The sequence below is a fragment of the Muscardinus avellanarius genome, assembly GCF_963383645.1.
Source record: "Muscardinus avellanarius genome assembly, chromosome: 13".
NCBI lineage: Eukaryota > Metazoa > Chordata > Mammalia > Rodentia > Gliridae > Muscardinus > Muscardinus avellanarius.
The window spans coordinates 68,382,183-68,396,959 of record NC_137799.1 but is presented as its reverse complement, the minus strand read 5'-3'; the positions used below and the strand labels follow the sequence as shown (position 1 = coordinate 68,396,959).

Below are 14,777 nucleotides of genomic sequence, written 5' to 3'. Positions count from 1 at the left end.
AAAATTCTTAACACGGTCAAGTGTGGTGGCACATGTCCATAAACCCAGTGCTTGGGAGGTTGGAACAGGAGTATCATAGGTTCAAGGCCAGCCTCTGCAATGTAACAAGACCCTCAGCATCTTATCGAGACCCTGTTTCAAAATAAAAAAGGGGGGGTCTGGGGTATAGCGCAGAGGTAGAATGCCTCTGGGTTAAAAAAAATGCTTATCACTATCTGGCTAAAGGAATACTGTCCTAAGAGAAATAATTGTTTGGAAGTACACCTGAGCAATGGCCCTCCATGTGATTTTGATCTTGCCCAAAATATACTCAGGAACAGAGGATGTTATCAGCTCTGGCATATGGCTCTTTTTTCAACAATTTTTTGTGAACCCACTGGATACAAAGCCCTGTGTTCAAAACATACCTCTATTCTTAGAGCAGTGGGCCAGCAGCTGTGTTCATTTTGCAGGCGTTTTAAGAATCTTCCCTACTGCCACAGAAGAAATGGCAAAAATGCTAGATGTCATGCAATTCAATGGACTTGACATTCTGTATTCTCTTAACTACCCAGCAAGGGACCATGGGGCACAATGGGTGGGCATATGGTTCTGATTTCATACCATCTTTGTGACTCTCACTAGTAGTCTGAGCTTTAGTTACCACTCCTCTGAAATGGGAATAACAATCCTTGCCTTGTGAAATTGCTTAAGTATTACATGAGAAAATGTATGTGCTGCTTTTAGCAGAGACCCTGTCACATAATGTTTAATAAATGCTAGCATCTCATCTTTCCCCTAGTCCCCTGGGGAAAGAAAAAAAAAAACTATATCCTTTCCCTTCTCCACTATTTGCATTAGTAATCTGTAGAGCTGTTCTGTGGTTGGATACATGTTCCCCAAAGGCTCATGTGCTAAAAAGGTTTGGCCATCAGCCTGTGGCACTATTGAGAGGTAGTGGGACCTTTAAGAGGTGGGGCCTAGAGGGAGGAAGTTAGATCATGGGGCGTGCCCTTGAAAGGGATGCTGGGATCCTGGCCCCTTTCTCTCTTTTTGCTTCCTAGACACCATGAGGTGACTAGCCTCCTCTATCATCTGCTCCCACCAATAGGCATGATCTGTTGGCCCCATTAGCAAGGGGGCCAATGGATCATGGACTGAAACCTACAAAACCAAGAATAAAGCCATTCTCTCTTATAAACTGTTAATCTCAGGTATTTTGGCACAGTGACAGGAAGCTAACATGAGATGCAACTGCTACTCTAGTGTTTGAGTATCACTTTTGCCATTAGGGAATATATGCCCTACCACTTGATGCTAACTGACTTATTACAGTGAACATACTTAATAATTCATGTCATCTTCTGCTAGCATCTTGAAGTGAGTGCTACTTTATCCCCTTTCTACAGAGTAGGAAACTGGCACAAAAGGTTAAGCAACTTGCCCTAGATCACACAACAAACAGGTGGTGCAATAATTTGGCTCCAGTGACCATATTCTCCACCAGGCATTATAAAGCAGAGAGGGCCAGGAGTGATGGAACCTTAATTTCAACTCAAGTCAATTTCAAGACAATTAAGAATCCTTTTCCTGGGCGTGGTGGCACACACCTGTAATCCCAGTACTTGAACGGCTGAGACAGGAGGATAGCAAGTTGAAGGCTGGCCTCAGCAACTTATCAAGGTCCTTGGCAACTTAGCAAGACCCTATTTCAAAATAAAATGGGCTGAAGGTATAGCTAAGAGGTAGAATGTCCCTGGGTTCAAGCTCCAAAACCAAAAACTAATCAAAGAAATAATAAAAATATAAGAATCATTGTTGAGATCTACTTTAAAATATACTGCCCATTGTTAATAGACTAATACTGTAGTCTTAGATTTTTTTAGGAGAATAGCTCTTATGTTTTCTTATCATAAACACACAATGAAAGAAAGGAAGGAAGGAAGGAAGGAAGAGAAAGAAAGGGAAAGAAGGAGGGAAGGAGGGAGGGAGGATGGAGGAAGAAAAAGAGAACTTTTGGAGGTGTTTATGACATTGACTGCAGAGATGGTTTTACAGGTGTGCCTTTATCTCCAAACGTACAAAGTTGTTCACATTAGAGCCGGGTGTGGTGGCGCACGTTGTAATCCCAGCATTCGGGAGGCTGAGACTTGAGGATCACGGTTCACGGACAGCCTCAGCTACTTAGTGAGGCCCTCTGCAACTTAGTGAGACCTTGTCTCAAAATAAAGAATAAAAAAAAAAAATAGGGCTGTCTGGATAGGGGGTGTAGCTTGGAGGTCAAATGCCTCAGGGTTCCATCCCCAAACCCACACACACACAAAAAGTTGTTCACATTAAATATGTACAGGTTTTTGCATGTCAAACATACCTCAATCAATACAAGATAAATTTAAGAATCATTGCTAACACTAAGTATGACGTGCTGGCACTGAACTAAATATTTTATGTACATACTTTATATTTTTCATCACTCCTTCAGTCCAGTAATATTATACTCTACTTTCCAGATGAACAAACTGTGGCTTAGAAAGGTCAAGTAAGTTCCCAAAGTTGGGACTCATACATTATTCCAAAGTCTTTTCATAGCTATCAAGATACGGGGCTTCAGCTGGGCGTGGTGGCGCATGCTTGTAAACCCAGCAGTCCGGAGGCTGAGACCAGAGGATCGTGATTCAAGGACAGCCTCAGCTACTTAGGCCCTCTGCAACTCAGTGAGACCCTGTTTCAAAATAAAGAATAAAAAATAGGGCAGAGAGTATAGCTGGGAGGTTGAATGTCCCTGGGTTCCATCCCCAGACCCGCAAAAAAATTAAAAAAAGATAAAATGCCCCTGGTTCAATCTCTATTACCACATGGGTGCGCACACACACACACACACACACACACACACACACACACACAGGATGGGGACTGGGAGTATAATGTAGCTCAGTGATAGAGTTATTGCCTAGTATGCTTGACCTCCCTTAGTTGCATTCCCAGCACAGCAAAAAAAAATCAACAAGGGAGTGGGGAAGGAGCCAAGCTGAGGATGGGGTGGAGAAGCTCACTAAGTGCCGTGTCATGCATGGTACTATCACTGAACGACATTATGGTGTGATACTACAATGCACCAATAAAAGTATGTGTGTGTGTGTGTATATATATGTTTAATAAAAATAGAGGTCTGGGGGAGGTGGGGCAAAGCCCATGAAGCAGAGCTGGGTACTGTCTCAGAAGCCCTTGGGAGGGAACAGAGCGAGATACAAGCTAATCAGTGGTGACAAATATTGCAGAAGAGTAAATATTAGGAAGCTGTGAAATGTCACCTGGGTTTCACATGCAGGGTACTGGGCACCATGGAGTTTCAGGAGCGCTGTGGGTGGCAGCCAGAACAAAGGTGATGGTATGATGCCCTTAATGAGTGATGAGTAAATGGAGGCTGAGCATGAAGACCCGTAAACAGTCCTAAAAACTTGACAAGAAAAGATCCTCCCCCAATACACACACACACACACGCAGCTTTTAAAGCAACATTAAAATAAGTTGCATCATGACTTTGTTCCACCCTGATGTTTAATCAGTCCTTTTCTATGACTCTCCCGCCCAGGTCAAGCTCGATTACCCTAATTTCCAGACTTCTTTAATGGCTTTCTCAATCTCCCCACCCCCATTCTCTACCTACTCCCAAACTAGCCTACACAAGATCATCAGATTAATTCTTGACTCCCTCACCCCCAAACCCTAATGCCTATGGCAAAGTCTAAAATACCAGTCCTGATATGTAAGACACTCAGAAGCTACTACCCCCAGAGGACACTTCCTTCTTTATACACACATCTTTCATTACTATTACTACCTCCATTTTGTACATAAGAATACTGAGACACAAAGAGGTTACATTATTTCACTTCTCCCAAACTACTTCTTCACCTATTCTTCCTAGTCTTTAGTATCAAAGAGAAATCCTTGGTCCCAGCCCCAAGATCCTAGTGTCTCTTATCTCCAGGAACTAGAGAAGTAATAGCATTTTCATGCATAATTAGATATGACCTTCTATTATTAAGTTATGAGATTTGATTATAGAGTAATGAAACTGAGTTCTCCAAACCTCTCTTAAATCAATATCTTTATTTCATACTTTTTATTTTTTTTTGCAGTACTGGAGATTGAACCCAGGGCATTCTACCTCTGAGCTACACCCCCAGCCCTATGTTTTAGTCTTTTTATTTTTGAAACAGGGTCTCACCGAGTAGGTTCTTGCTAGGCAGCTGAGGCTGTCTGTGAACGTCAATCCTCCAGTCTCTACCTCCTGAATGCTGAGATTACAAGCATGTGCCACCACGCCTGGCTCCCAGCCCTATTTTTTAGTCTTTTCATTTTTGAAACAGGGTCTCACTGAGTTGCAAAGGGCCTCGCGAAGTAGCTGAGGCTGTCAGCAAACCGTGATCCTCGGGTCTCAGCCTCCCAAATACTTGGGATTACAAGCATGCACCACCACACCTGGCACTATTTCATACTATTAAACAGGAGTCAAAACTGGTGGCTGTGTGCAAGACATAGCTTCATACTATGTGGCCACAGAGCCTTCTGTCTTAGATTTGAATTTGAGGAATTTGAATGCCTATGGAATTGGCAGGGGATGTAGGTGCTACAGTGTCCATTTCAGTCCAAGTCCCACCAACCACCTTTATTTCAAACCCCACTGCAGCTAACAGTCACAAATCATCCATGATCCTGAATACTTACTTTCTGACAGTCACACTTGAAATATATCGTTGACTTAGAAAGCCCAGAAATTCCAGGAGGGTAATAGGTTGTATCATATAGCCCCAGAATTACCTCTAGCTATCCCACAAGGCCCAGTACAATGAGCACACAGTAGGAACTTGGTGAATAGAGGCTGAGAAGATCTAGGCAAAGCTGGGGAATAGATTTGGTTGCCAGGGCTGGGAAACCACATGACTCAGTGCTTAAAGGATGTTGTCACATGCCTGGGGTGAACTTCCCTTGAGCAATGCCAAATGAGCTTTCATGATGAGTTCCCACCAAAATCCAGCACTCCCAGCAATAACACCTACTGCTTATGATCTGTTCCTGGAAATCATCCCACTAAAACAGGTGTAGTATTTTTCTCAGTTCAAAATACCAACTTGGGTGTCAGTTCCTGGAGGAAAAGGAACAGGGAAGTTTATTTTGAAGTGAGGAGGAAGGAGAACTTCCTAAAAATGCTATTTACAAACATAATATTCCAATGACAGGAAATAGAAACAGAAAACACCTCTTGTTGATCTAAAGGAGAAGTGGTTACCCTCGACCTAATGACTGTTGAAACCTTTGTTGCTCTGCCACTCCGACTGAAACTCCAAGTTCATGTTTTTTAACCCTCAGGTAGAATGTCCAGGATACACCAGCCTTGGGGATAATAATGCTCATGTGACAAGCAAGAGGTAGCAGAAAGTGGAAGAGGGGCCATGAGTTTGGAAACAAGATAGGCCGGGGTTTGAAAATTGGCTCTGACGCTCGCTTTTCTGAGCCTTAGTGTCCTTAGCACTAAGAGAATGGGAGAAATGATGTTTCCCTTGGATAATTAAACGAGATGAAATAGGGATAGCTAATTCTTACTGGCTACTCATTTTGTGTTAGGCACTGGTTTAATATGCTTTTTAAATGTGTCATCTGTGGACAATAACATTATGAAGCAAATACTATTACTACCTCCATTTTGCACTTAAGGATACTGAGACACAAGGAGGTTAAATTACTTGCCCAAAGCCTTCAGCCTATAAATAGCAGAACCAGAGGAGGAGGCAGGTCACTGGAGTTGGGCCTGAGAAAGGTGTATCTTGAGTCCAGCGTGGTGGCACATACTTGTAATCCCAGTACTTGGGAGGCCGAGACAGAAGGATTTGGGTTTGCAGCCAGCCTCAACTACTTAATGAGCCCTCTATGACTTAGTGAGACCCTGTTTAAAAATAAAAAGAATTTAAAAAAAATTAATTAGCTCAGAGGTAGAATGCTCCTGGGTTCAATCCCCAGTACCCTTAAAAAAAAAAGTATAACTTGTCCGAGGTTCCTTTGCGTGTGTTTCTCTCCTTTTCCTCCCCCGCTCTCTCTCTTTTCCAGCTGCGGTGAGGTGAACATCTCTGCTCCACTACCCCTTTCTACCAGGTTTCTGTCTCACCACAGGCCCCCAGCAATGGAGCCAGCTGACCACGGACTAAAACATCTGAAACCATGAGCCAAAATAAAATGTTTCTCCTTTAAAAAGTTGTTATTCTTAGGCATTTTGTCATAGCAGTGGAAACTAACACAACCTGAAAGTCCCTGAATAATGCTGGGATGGGTTCCCCAGCCAAGGAAGTCCCATCTGGAAAGACAGAGATTTGCTGGCCACACCTGGACTAGAGGGCATGTCTCTCTCCTCAACCTGCCCATAAAAGAGGCTAGAGGGCCCCTTCATCAGGTCTGGGTGGAGTCATGGTTACATGGAGAACGGCCTGGCAATCAGGTGCTAGGCTAACCCATCAAGCTTCTCAAATTATACCCTTACAATTAACCACTTTTTATGTCATATATATTATTAGTTCTCCTCTACCCCCCAAAAAATTATCTCTTATAATTCAGGGCCTATAATAGCTTTAGCTAATTGGTGGCCACAGAAACACGGGGCTTCATTGTACAGTAGCTTTTGCTTAGAGGGCCAGGTTCCCACAGGACATCTTCCCAAAATCATCTGTAAACCAAAACCCAGTGAAACATGTTTGTAAAATATGGTCCAGGATTTGACAGATCTGCAACTGTGAAAGTCAAGAAAAGAAGTATAAACAGGTGGGAATTTTTTATTATATTCAATGAAACAGATCTTCTCACAGTAATACAAATCTCAATATATCAAAAAATTATCATGCTTTTACATATGTCAAAAGCAAAATACCTGAATGGAAGTCCTGGTTCCAAAACGGCTCCACAAAACTTAAATAATTACTTAAATAAAAACTTAAAATACAAATAAATGAAATAATAGATTTAGCAGATCATAGTGAGAAAAAGCAAAATTTAGTGAGAAAAACAAAAAATTATTTCAAATAGAAGTGAGTATTTAAGATCTTATTAAGGAGTTATGCTCAAACCATTTTTAAAAATCAACACTGAATGTCACAATGCATATTTTAACAGTAATGAGATATGAATTCATTAGGGTTGATTTCCTTTAGCTGCTTATTCAAGTGGACCTCTTCTGAGAATTGTACCATAATCTTAATGAAACATAACTTTGTTTTGTTTTTCAGAGACAAGGCAGATTTATTTAGGAAAGCAGATACACATTCGTGACAGGATGTAGGCCATCTCAAGAGAAAGAGAGCACATATATTTTTTTTATTTTTGAGGACTACTTAGAAGTAATATCAAAATAGCAAATTTTCAACTGTAGTTTCAGAGACACAAAGACTTTTAATAAATACATGTAAATTGATCTTGCTCTCTGCCTCTAAAGGTGGAAAGCTTATACAATATGTTCCTTTATTTGGCTGAAATTCTGAGAGTGGATAAATGAGTTTTGTTTGGGGGGGTTTGCTTTTGTTTGGTTAGTTGGTTGGCTTTGTTCCAAAAGTTTCTTTTCCTGCTTTATTTTTTATTTTATTTTCCTAATTTACATAACAAACCAATTCCTGTGGTCATAATGAGAAAAATTGGCTCTCTCTGTATAGCTTATAAAAACTAAAAAGGTATTAGCTATTGTCTTCATCTATTTGGGATATTTCAAAAAAGATATCATAAACCTGGCAGCTGATGAACAAAAAAGAGACTTACTTCTCACCACTGTGGAGGCCAGGAAGATCAAGGTTATGGCAAATTTGTAATCTGCTGAGGGTCCTTTTCCTGGTCCACAGATGGCACCCCTCACATGGGGGCGGGAACAAAAGAGCTCCCCTACGCTTATGTCATAGGACGCTAATCTCACACAAGAGGGCTCCACCCTCATACCCTAATCACCTCCCCCAAAGCTCCACTTCCTAACACTATCATCTGGGGGGTTAAAATTTCCATTTTTAAGGAGACATAAAAATTCAAACCATAGCAAGCATGGTAGAGCGAAATACTAAGGTTATATAGTTTGAAGGAAAGGCAAAGATTTCCCCTTTCAGGCTCCTTTTCTCTGGGTCTGTGCCCATGAAAACAAACGTGCCTCCAGTCCCCTTCCTCCCACCCTCTTCCTCTTCCTGCTCTTTTCAACTGCATAAGGCATTTCATAAAAGCAGCCTACTAATTAATTTCAAGTCTGGTTTTGGCAGTCCTTTCTGTGGAACCCATTTAGATAAAGTACTTGTTTTAGAGAAATACAAGAGGAAGGTTTTGTTCCTCATCTATGGTTACTAAGAATTGCAAAAAAAAAAAAAAAAAAAAAAAAAAAAAAGGAAGGAAACAGAAGTAGTTCAAGCTACAATCCAAAGAAAGTGTTTTCTTCAGTCACACTGAAAACAAGATTTAAGTTCTCCAAATGTAATGCTCTCGTTTCTTGGGTGTTAAGGGGACTTTGTGTAAGTCAAGCCTAACACTAAAAAGTAAACGAATAGCAAAAATAGATTTACAAAAAAAATAAAAAGTAGGACTGACAGTCTTTTCCTGGGGAATTTGTCAGGTTATTACTTTAAGCAGCAACTTCAAGCTCACATACAATTTTAAGTTGAAAGAGAGAGAGGAAGAAAGAAAAAGAGAAAGAAAGAGGAAAGAAGGGCAGAAGACCAGTGGGGGCAAACTTTTCAAGAACACATCCACTGCCAAAAATAAAGAACATCTGAAAATTATCTTGCTATTTTTGTTAGAATTCTAAAAAGTGCTTCCAAATGGAGAAACACCTGTCCCCCAACTATTAACATTTTCTATTTCATGCTCAAAACATATAAATAAATCAGATGTTCTCCCTAATATGCAGAAGCTACGGTCATAGGAAGAACTCTAGACGAAGAAGGAGATACTATAGATGAGCAAATAAAGCAACCTAACTGAGAGGGATGTGTGGGTTCTGGAAGAGGGATATTCTCTAATGTACATAAACAAATATATCAACATCAATCACTAAGCCAAACATGAGAAGGTGGGGGGAGAAAATGGGCAGGAATTGGGTAAGGGCTCATTGGGTGATGTGTGCATGTATGCCTCTACCATTTTGGACTCCATTAAGATGTATGACTACAATGTACCAATAAAAAATTTTTAAAAGCATACATACAAACAAATAAAATAAAACACAGAAGTTTTCCAGGTGACAAGAAAATGTGAGCCCCAAGCAGCAAACACTTTAATCAATGACTCTTACCTGGGCACAAAAGACTGAGTACAGGGATTGATTTCAAAGGGGTTAGACACTGGAAACTCAATACAAATAACAGTGGTTGTTAATTTCTCCAGGGATGTGTACGTTGTCTGGAAGAGTGAACTCTTCATGATCCTTCTCCAGCTTTTATTCATTTTCCCCTATGGAAATTGAAATAACATATATACTATGTGGTACTGAAAAAAAAAGGCAAGCAATCAACATAATCAATAAAAAAAGATTATTTCATAGTACTCTAATCTTAACATGTGCTCTCCCTTGAGACCACTGGCCTCTACAACTTTTTTTTCTTAGATTCCCAGTGCAGAATAGGGCAACTCACACCTGTGCTACCTTAGGAAAATTTGACCTTTTTGTATACTATCAGGATGATTGTACTCAGAATATCTACCTCCTAGTACTATTGTGAGGAGTTAGTATAGTCCTTGGTTTATGGAGTCAATATGTCAAAATCTACTAAGTGTCATTGAGTTGAACTGTGAAACAAGTCTAATCAACTGTATTCTACTCATCAATTACTATTGAGTACAGAGGGTGTCAAATATCCAAATTCCCTATCCTCAAGAAACTCACTCTACTGCAGAGATTCCCAATCCTAAATGTGTAAAGGAATCTCCTAAGGAACCCATAAAAATACCACTGTCAGGCACCGTGTGTAGAGACTCACACTGTGCTGGAGTGAAGCCTAGGAACTAGAATTTGTCAAAGCACCCTAGGTGATTCTAACGCTTGCTAAGGACCGCAACCCAGGAATGTGCGTTGTGGTTTGGGTGCCTGGTCACTGCCTATGTGGTCTGTTGGACTCTGAAAGGACCAGGAGCTCCTGGGATAACAGGAGGTGTGTCATCATCTACTGTATCAATCCCCATGACCACTAAATCCCTGCAAAACGGTGACAAAATCCTAGAGGGAGGGCCCTGCGAGTGGAGCTCGCTGCCAGCTTGAGGCTGGTTTGCTTTCAGCTTTGGCTATGATGGAGGAGTAGGGCCCCTGTGAGAGGAGGTAAGATGGCTCCTGCCCCGCAGAGGGAGTCAGATGAGAAGCCAGGTAGGCACTGTATCAGGAGTTAGAGACCCAATAAGCTAGGGGAGGGTCAAAAACCAGCATTGAACTTTTGTCTTGTAACTTTTTCTAAGTGTACTTCCTTTTTGCTGTTCTTTGATTTCAGAAATGGTTCAGGACTATATAGTTCTTGCCTGTATCTCAGGAAAGCTGGACCTGAGTTCCTCAAGAGCCTTGCCCTCTCTCCCTCACAAGGCCAGCTACATGGTGGAGTCTGGGATTGCAGGCAACATAGTTCACAGGGGTAGAAAGCTCAGTGGGCCAGAGCTGCTGCAGTGTTGCTGACTCCCCTCCCTGCACAGACTCTGCCTGGGGGACCCAGAGTTTCACAAAGGCGGCTTCTAAAACCATCCTCCAACATGGATTCCCAGTGAGTGTCCACTAGACCTGGCATAGGTTCGTTCACACATGAGGTCTGGGCCAGGGTCAGGATGAGGGCCAGGGCCAGGGCCAGGGAGTCAGGCCTTCCCTACCCAAGCAGAGCTAGGGTGACACAAGGAGTTTGGATTTTGTGGGTTGTTGGTTGTTGTTGTTGATAGTAAAATTTACCATGCCCTAAAACATCCCAAATAAGAAAAAATAACCAGGCATAGTGGCGCATAACTACACAGCGGGGAGGGACACAGAGTGGGCATGCACTGTGGCATGCCGCTGCGTCCTCTGGGATCTGTGTCCTCTATGTGTGCAGTATTTGGACCTTTTTATCTACTTATCTTGCTTGTTTGGGTCTTCTCAGGGCTCACTGGGCTATTTATAATAAATGTCTTGTTTGCTTAAGATTAACCCAAGTCACCTGGATTTTTTTACAACCATGAGAACCTTCCCTAACACAGCCCTCCGGGATTCTTGCCTCACCAGGAACCCAAGTAGAGTTAGTAAAAGGATGCAATGGAGAGCTTCCAGGAGAGGCCTCTAAGCATATTCCAAACCACTGGGTAGGGAGGTCTCATTATGTAGGAAATCCAAGACAAGATTTATAGGGCTTTTTTCTTCTTATCTCTTCTCCATCCTCTCATGTTAGTGTCCATGTATCATTGGACAGGGCTTTAGTTAATTTCATGTTACCTGTGTTGAAAGTTAAAGCAATTTGGCATTTGGTAATTACGTGGGCTAAGTTCTGTGCAATGACCCAATAGAAGCCTAGGGGACTGTTTTCACAACCAGAGGTTAAGTGATCCTGCATCCATCCTTTAATCTGCCAAGCAGAACGTTCTAAAGTAAAAGCTTCAGAATGGGCAATTACTGAATTGTCCTCCACATTCTTCTGTGATGAAGATGGGGAGCCCTGGCCAGCCCTGGAGCAAAACGATTTGTACTCTAAATCCTGAATAACCATGTGAAAGCCTGGCAGGTCATTCCATCTTATTGTTTAAAAGGCATAATTATTTTGATGTTGCTGGAGTGGGGACTATGTAACACAATACTATAGGATCCTAGAGGGGGCACATACAAGGGTGTTGGCTACAAACTGCTTGGGGCCAAAGGGCACTTGTTTAATTACCTGTTCTTTCTCACTAGAGTTTGATCATACAGTCTAGCTCAAGAAAGGCTGTGGAATGTAATGGTTAAGAGGATGGTGTCTAGCCGGGCATGGTGGCACACACTTGTAATCCCAGCATTCGGGAGGCTGAGACCAGAGGATCGCGGTTCGCGGACAGCCTCAGCTACTACTTAGTGAGGCCCTCTGCAACTCAGTGAGACCCGGTTTCAAAATAAAGAATAAATATAGGGCAGGGGTGTAGCTCAGAGGTCAAATGCTCCTGGGTTCCATCCTCAGACCCGCAAAAAAAAAAAAAAAAGAGGATGGTATCTGAAGGAAGCCACACTTCCCAGGCTCATATTCTCAGCTCCACCATTTGCTACATCACCTTGAGCAAGGTAACTAACCTCTCTGCACCTGTTTCCCTATGTGTAGAATGGAACTAATAATAGTAGGGTTGTTGTGAGGAGCCAAAATTGACTTATTTAATACAAGTGTGGTATTTGGACAACTTACTGGTGCTTGGCAAACACGTTGTAAGAAAGACCTGCGTGTTGTAGCAAGATGGCAAGATAGGATTTCCTAACTTCACTCCTATGCACAAAAATCCACCTGAAACTATCCACAGACACAAATACCACCCTGAAAAGAAGAGATATTATTCTGGGCCTGGGTTAGGAAGGGAAATAAGAGAATATCTGAGAAATGATGACACTCCACAATGTGGCCAACGTCTTTGCCACATGTCTGAATCCTAGCGTTGCTTGTCACCTCCTTTGACACTCACAAGAAGAAGCAACCTTCAGAGGGTCCTGTGATACAGGTAGAGTGGCAGAGCATGGGCGCCAAGCCAGGCCTTATTCAGGACACACACCCAGTATGTGTGACTGAAAAATTAAGTGGCACTCGTGCTGTGCTAAATGCTGGCTTTAAGGTAGCAAGCAATAAAGACAGAGTCCTGATCTCCTTTGGGTCTCATTCTGGTAGAAGAGGCTGAGTTTAAGCAAAACAAAACAAGCGGAGTCATACTTTATAAAAGAAAAGTTCAGGACACTAAAGAATATACGTTGGAGGAGAAGAGAGGTCATGGAAAGTCAGGAGACCTAAAGGATAAACAGAAGTGAACCAGAGAGAGTCAGGAAGAAATGGTCCCAAGGGCAGTTCAAGGTACTGAAAGAAACCCAGGTCCCTTAAATTAAGAGGGAGGGAGAGAGGATATGTCATTATTTTGCTGAGTTAGAGTAGAGGGGTCTCCGCCATGCCCCTATCCACTGCATGTTTAAGTTACTTCACTGCTAGCAGAAAACAAATTCCTTTAGCAAATCGAGAAGTACTTAAGCTGCTTACTTACATAGGACAGCAGTTAAAAATATCTCTGTTCATGCAGTGGGTATTTCTTCAAAGGGTAGTTTGGTCCTTCAAGGATATAATTTACATCACAGGTAGACTCTTCCTATAACAAAAAACACATCCAGTAGTTGTACTTCCCATAATATAAGAGAGATTGATAATACCCAGATGTGTAACTTTTTGCATGTAAGAGTTCTGTGCATTCCATGTATGTCACATATATGAGATTCACTATATATTTGTATGTAGCCTGCCTGCCTTCCCTCCCTCCCTCTTTCTTTCTTTCTTTCTTTCTTTCTTTCTTTCTTTCTTTCTTTCTTCACTTTAAAGGTATTTCTTTACTTGAAAAGGTTGTGAGTTAAAGTAAAGCCAGAGCATTTGCAAGGAGGAAGTAAATCAATCTACTCTCATGACTAGTGATCAACATTCACTTGTGTCATCCTATTAATCTAGCATATGACCAATTCAACTACACGGCATGGTTAAATACGGCCACAGAGGGCACTGTTAGCCTTTTATTTGAATTTTTAATTAAAGGTCACTTAGCTGTACATCTGTGGTAGACAGAAAGTACTGGAAATAGTATCAGAAACACTCCCCACACCCCCGTAAAAGTCAAATAAACAGCCCAAATCATTAAATTTTAGAAAAACTTTCTCCCATCTTGTGGCCTTACACAGACCATGCACACAACTATATTCTCTGGACTGGGCTCCCGAGCACAGGGGAAGGCAGTGTGCTGTGGCCGGTTGGACGGTCTTCTCTCCGTCCTTTGAAAGAACCACACCCGTGGCAGGACCTCTGCTTGGGGAATGCTGTGCAGCAAATTAACTGCTACTCATCCTGCAGATCTAAGCTCCTCTGTTTCTTCCTCTCTGGCTCCCAACCACTCAGATACCCCGACTGTACACACCCGCACACCATGACATCTTCCTGGTGTTACGATTTGACATCTATTTCTGTGGTTACTTGATTAAAGATGACCTCCCCACCAGACTGCAAGGTCCAAGTTCCCATATTGCTTTGCAACAGAGATCTAGTGTTATCAGAACCACTAACTTTGTCTGCATGCTGCTGAGCTCTGTGGGATGTCAGGAGACTGCACACCCTTTCATGAATCTTCTTCCACATGGGCTGAGAACTAGGATGGAACCTACTCAACAGATTAAACAGAGTATTATGCAGGCACTAAGAAGGACATTGGCTTAGAATACATAACAAGATGGATTGATGTTAAAAGCTTAACCATAAGAAAAAGCAATAGCATGCAAAATGACCCGAGCCCTGATGTGTAGTTAGGAGTTAGCTTGAGGAGTGGTGGGGTTGACAGGAATAAAAACAACCAAGATGCCACCAGGCGTGGTGGCTTGTAATCCCCGTGCTTGGGAGGTGGAGACAGGAGGATTGTGCAGGTTGGAAGCCAGCCACCCTGGCTTAAGAGACCCTGTTTCCAAATAAAATATAAAATAGATCTGGGAGTGTAGCCTGGAAGTAGAAGGGTTCCATCCCCAGTACCACCAAAAACAAACAAACAAGATGTTTAAAAAGGTGTGTGTTGGGTGTGTGGCTACAAGCAATACTTTT

General features: G+C 42.1%; 1 protein-coding gene across 2 annotated transcripts in view; it reads right to left on the bottom strand.

Annotated features, from left to right (window-relative positions):
- Positions 1–13,206: 13,206 nt before the first annotated feature.
- SPATA6L (spermatogenesis associated 6 like) overlaps positions 13,207–14,777 on the bottom strand; it is a gene marked incomplete at both ends in the record, with an annotated part of 43,876 nt that continues 42,305 nt past the window's right edge. For both annotated transcript variants that reach the window (XM_080708843.1, XM_080708842.1), the window contains 2 exons: positions 13,207–13,296; positions 14,253–14,346. In XM_080708843.1, the coding sequence (XP_080564969.1) occupies positions 13,207–13,296; positions 14,253–14,346 (184 nt within the window). The remainder of the gene's footprint in view (positions 13,297–14,252; positions 14,347–14,777) is intronic.